Genomic DNA, 4,928 nt, shown 5'->3' with positions numbered 1-4,928 from the left:
CTCCATCCGACCCCGACGCATGCGCGGTCGACGCCGACATGAGCGGCGCCATCGCTTCGCCGCTGACGACGAAGCAGTTCTGTGACCGCGTCATTGCCGATGACGCGGTGCTCAAGCTGCGACTGGCAGCGATGCACACGCCCTTCTTCCTGGCAGTCGGCTTCCGCAAACCGCACCTGCCCTTCCGCTTCCCCGCGCCCTTTCTGGCGCTCGTCGAGGGTGACGTGGCGGCGCACCCCACGCTGAGCCCGACAGTGCCGCCGATTGCGCACCACGACGCTGTGCCTCAGCCGCACATCTACACACCTGTGGCCAACGCTAGATGCCAAACACGCTGTGCCCCTGTATGCCAGCACCAGAAAGCAGGCTGTTCATTGCAAGCTGAGCACTGTATGATATGCTCACACTCCAGGTGGCAAATGCGACGGCACACGAGTGGCGACGGCACTATCGCGCTGCTATAGCATGGGTCGACTCGCAGATCGGACGCGTGCTCCACGAGCTCGAGGCACGCGGCCTGGCCCCCACGACGCTCGTCGCGCTAGATGCTGAACGTCGAGGCGTTGTGACGAGCACCCGACACTGCACACGCCGTTTGCTGTCTTCCGCTCGCACTGTCTCGCTCAGCGGTACATGCACATGCGCTGTAGTCACGCGCTCGCGGCCTGTACTCGCGCTCCAGGCTCGTCGCGCTGCACTCGGACCACGGCTGGTCGCTGGGCGAGCACGGCGAGTGGCAAAAGTTCAGCAATTTTGAGCATGGCACGCGCGTGCCGCTCATCATGCGCGCGCCGTGGGTGCGGGAGAGCGTGGGGACGAGGAGCTCCGTGCTCGCCGAGCTGATCGACATCTTTCCCACCATGGCCGAGCTCGCGGGCGCTCCGCTCGACCCACAAACGGCGGCCAGTCTCGACGGCACCTCGCTCGCGCCCGTGCTGCGCGCGCCAGCTGATGCGGCGCTCGCGAGGGCGCTCAAACACCGTGCGCTCTCGCAATACATGCGCTGCCCGCGCGACGCGGCGCAGCCCCAGAAGGCGAACGACTGCCTCTTCACCGACCGCTCGCAGATCGCATTCATGGGGTACACGGTTCGAACGCACACCCACCGCTTCACCCAGTGGGCGGCGTGGAACGGCTCCAGCTTGCGGTCCGTCTGGCAGCAGCCGCGCTGGCCCGACATTGGCGAGGAGCTGTACTCGCACGTCGGCGACGACGGCTCTGATTTTGACCGCTACGAGAACAAGAACTGTAATGCCAGCGAGCCCAACGTGGCCGCGGCGCTGCGCGTGCTCCTGCACGAGGCAGTCGCGAACGGGAGCGCAAAGGCACGGGTGGACCTTGTCCTTGTACCTTGACACCCTGCACATATTTTCATGTCATCAATCAACGCCCTGTGTAATACGGGGTGTGGACCCTGAGTTGACCAGGGGTTGTGCGCTGGGCCCTCCTGCTCGGCTTTAGCCAGTAGACAAGTCTTGTCATCAACAGAGTAGAAGGATCTGACCTCGGGGATGATGTGACCAAGCGCTGGTAGCGTGGTTTAACCTCACACCCATGGTCTCACAGTGTGCCGGCAGTCGCCGAGCAGTGTCGCTCACACAAGCCGCAGCACAAGTGACTGAGGGCCAGTGAGGGCGAGCCCATCGCTGTGACAGCTGTGGTAGCCGCACAGTAGGCTGTGCCAACTGTGCAGAGCGTGTGAGCAGCAGAGGAGCTGCTCTCCAGGCTTCTGTCGCAAAGAGCTGCATGCCACCGAAAGCGCTGTCGAGGTTCGCCGAGCGCGGCGCAGGTTGGAGGACGCCGTCACCGACGAGCGCGTTGGACTTTTCACTCCGGACAAAGACGGGTACACGCACACGAGCCGCGGTCGTATACCCGTCTTAGCGGCGAGGCGCGGGACCGTCTGTGGCGAAGTGGGTCGCGTCCTCCGATTTCCTCAACTCACGGTCCGCTCCCTCTAGTGGAGTAGTCGAGGTGAAGCTCAAAAGGAGAGATTACGCGTCTGCTTTACCCATCTCCTAGTGAAGGTGTGTCCGGTTTATTTTTTACTCCGAAATAAACTCCGAGGGCGTGTCGGAGCCCATATGCAGCATGTGCATGTGCATCATATTGCATGATTGTCCAGATTGTGCATGTGCACGCATGTCCGTCGACGCTCGCGCCCTTGGCCGCTCTCGGCTCCCCCGCCCGAGAAGTCACACCACCTCAGCTTGCACTGCTCACGCGCCACACGCTACAGTTGTGTGTCCGTGAGCTGGCGCCGGCCACCCGCGCATACGATGAGCGAGGCCGAGGGAGTCAAGGTTGGCGCTGCCATTGCCAGCAATGCCAGCAAAATGCCACTCACGCAACAGTCTGGGCAGTAGCGCTAATGTCCGCCGTTTGTGAATGCGGTAACCTCGTGCGCGCTGGGCATCGTGAACACGATCTGCTTCTGTAAAACAGAAGAAGATCAAGCCACGAGTATGCTATCCATCCAGACCGATCAAAAATGCGGGGATAGCGGATGCCACATGCTCGCGCTTGCTGACAAAATCCGTACGTTTGAGTCCACGCGAAGGATTCAGACATCAAGCTCTGCCACGGAGGCTAATTGCTTATTCACGGCGACGTTTTTGCAATCTGAAACTCGCACATCGGCGGTAGCGGCGCCGTCATCGTCCGCCTTTGCCCAAATCGCGTCGTCGAACTCGTTGAGCAGAACGGCGTTGAGTAGGGTGACCAAGCGTGCTCGTAAGCTTGCCGGCGTCTTGCACACCTCGGCCTCTGCCCTTGCGGTGGTCGCCGGCGCCTTCATACAAATTGTCGCGACACCGCCGCGATCGATGAGACTTTTTGGGCGTCTGGCGGCGAATTGGCGCGATAAAAGGGAGCGCGTCGACCAATCTTTACGCCTCGAGAGAGAGAGAGACGTGCAAGGCTCAACGCTCGGACGTTGACCGCACCGCGTACCCTCCCCACTCCCGCCTCTCATTTGTGTCACACCACGCGGAACGCATCTCCATCGCTTCGGTGAAGGGGGTGAACCGCGAGATTTTTAGCAATACCAAACAACTCTAACACTCACACGTAATTTGGGGCCTGGAGCCCTGTTCACGCGCGCGCGAGACGTGCAGACAGGGTTGCCAGGTGAGAGCGAATGGCGCGGTTCACGCCTCGCACAACAGAGAGAGAGATGCGCTCTGCATGGTGGGACATAAAAGAGAGCGAGTACTTGGGCGAGTAGGCCGTGCGGTCAACGCTGCCGCGCGCGACTTTGCGCGCGAGGCGGCGCAGCTTGAGAACGGCGGTGGGCGAGAAGCCGCCGCCGAACGTCTCGTGGAGCAGCAGGTTGAAGTTGTTGCGCTTGACAAAGATCGCGTCGTGGTAGAAACCGCGATGCGCCTTGACGTAGCCGTGGCCGGTCTTGTGGTCGAAGGGTTGGCCGGGCTGCCCGCGCGCCTTGCAGCCCATGTTTAGGCGGCGGGCCTTTTCTTCGGTGTTGCCGAAGGCGTAGGAGTGGCCAACGGAGGCGGGCGTGCCGCCACTCGAGGCGTTGCCAACGCCCGGCGAGGAGGTCTTGAGGAGGGGCGTCCAGAGTTTGTTTGAACCGCGCCATCCTCGATCGCCGTGCAAAGCTCTCGCTTCCGAGCTCTCTCAGTCTCACGCCGCGCGTAGGGCCCTTTGGGGCCTAGAGAACACAACCCCCTCTCCCTTTTCTCCCAGTAAGCTAAAAGTATCCTACGCCTAGAGAATACACACCCCCTCCACTCGAACCAGGGCATGTGGGGGGCGCGGAGGGGGGCGGGGGGCGCCAGCGGGTGTGTGGGAGAACAGCGCGCCGGCCGCCGGCGGCCGCCGGCGCGGGGCCAGCACAGTGCCAACACACCAGCGGGAGCGGCCGAGCGGAGGTGGGAACGCCCCCTCGATACCGCTGCTTTCATATCTTTACACTCCCTTTTTCGTAACACGAACATTTTTTTCATATCTCAGTCTTTACACTCCTAGATGCATCCCTAGAGACTACACAAGCCACGCGCCCGCAAGAGCGTGTGGCGCGGTCCCCTGTCCTCTGGTCTGTCTGAAATCTCAGTCCACATGCGTGCGATGCACGCCCGGCGTCTGTAGCGGCAGCGGAGGCCGCGCCCGCACTCTGCGCCCTCGCCGCTTCCCGTGGCGCGGCCATGGCCGGGAACGGGCGGCGAGGGGCAACTGTGCGTCGTCGGCGTCGCGGCGCTGCGGGTTGGCCTTAGCGTCGGCGATGAGCAGCTCGAGCATCTCGCGCAGGGCCTGAGTTGGCAGGTATGCCGAGAGGTCCACCGAGGTCTGACGAGGTCCGGCGAAGGAGAGGGAGAGGGAGGGGGAGGGGGAGGGGCACCTGTTTGTTGCGGTGCGGCTCCACGTGCCGCGAGCAGGTGAGCTTGAGCTGGCCGCTGGACACAGGGTACCTGGGGTGAGGGGAGAGGGGAGGGGTGCGGGGGAGAGGGCGGCGGTGAGGCTGGCAGTGAGGGCCCGCTGCCGAGAGCACCGGTCGAGCCCGACCACGGCACGCAGCCGACGCCGCTCGTCGCGATTGAGTCCGAGTCGGTGGGGCATCACGCGCAGCACAACCTGCGCGGCGGTGGGACCCGGTGGTGGGTGACAGGGAGGGGGGGGGGGGGGGGAGGAAAATCCGACCAAAATATTGGGAGAGCCCCCAGGGAAGCTCGCCTTTTTCGTCTCGGGGGGGGTCCCCTCCGAAGAGTCCTGAAAATAACGCGTGGGGAAACAAAAGCACATTTTGGCTCTTATTCGGCCGAAACCAGCGAAGGGGTGGCCCCCCAGTCCTCCAGCGGGCAACAAGTCTGTCGGGCGGGGGTCCGGAGGCCTCCCGCCAACTTGGGGACAAAGGCCCCGGAAAAAGCCCCTCCTAGGAAAAACCTCCCTGGAAGGGTCCCTCCCCCCAAACT

At 63.1% G+C, this 4,928-nt stretch overlaps 1 protein-coding gene across 1 annotated transcript; it reads left to right on the top strand.

The window, feature by feature from the left end:
* Nucleotides 1-131: 131 nt before the first annotated feature.
* On the top strand, nt 132-1,355 carry EMIHUDRAFT_122517 (hypothetical protein; the record flags this gene model as incomplete). The annotated part of the gene is made up of 2 exons (XM_005788828.1): nt 132-281; nt 651-1,355. The coding sequence occupies 2 exons, from the start codon at nt 132-134 to the stop codon at nt 1,353-1,355; spliced, it is 855 nt and encodes a 284-aa protein (XP_005788885.1).
* Between the last annotated feature and the right edge of the window lie 3,573 nt (nt 1,356-4,928).

This window comes from Emiliania huxleyi (assembly GCF_000372725.1).
Source record: "Emiliania huxleyi CCMP1516 chromosome Unknown EMIHUscaffold_1313, whole genome shotgun sequence".
NCBI lineage: Eukaryota > Haptophyta > Isochrysidales > Noelaerhabdaceae > Emiliania > Emiliania huxleyi.
The sequence above is the reverse complement of the archived record's forward strand: the minus strand, read 5'-3'. Positions and strand labels throughout refer to the sequence as shown.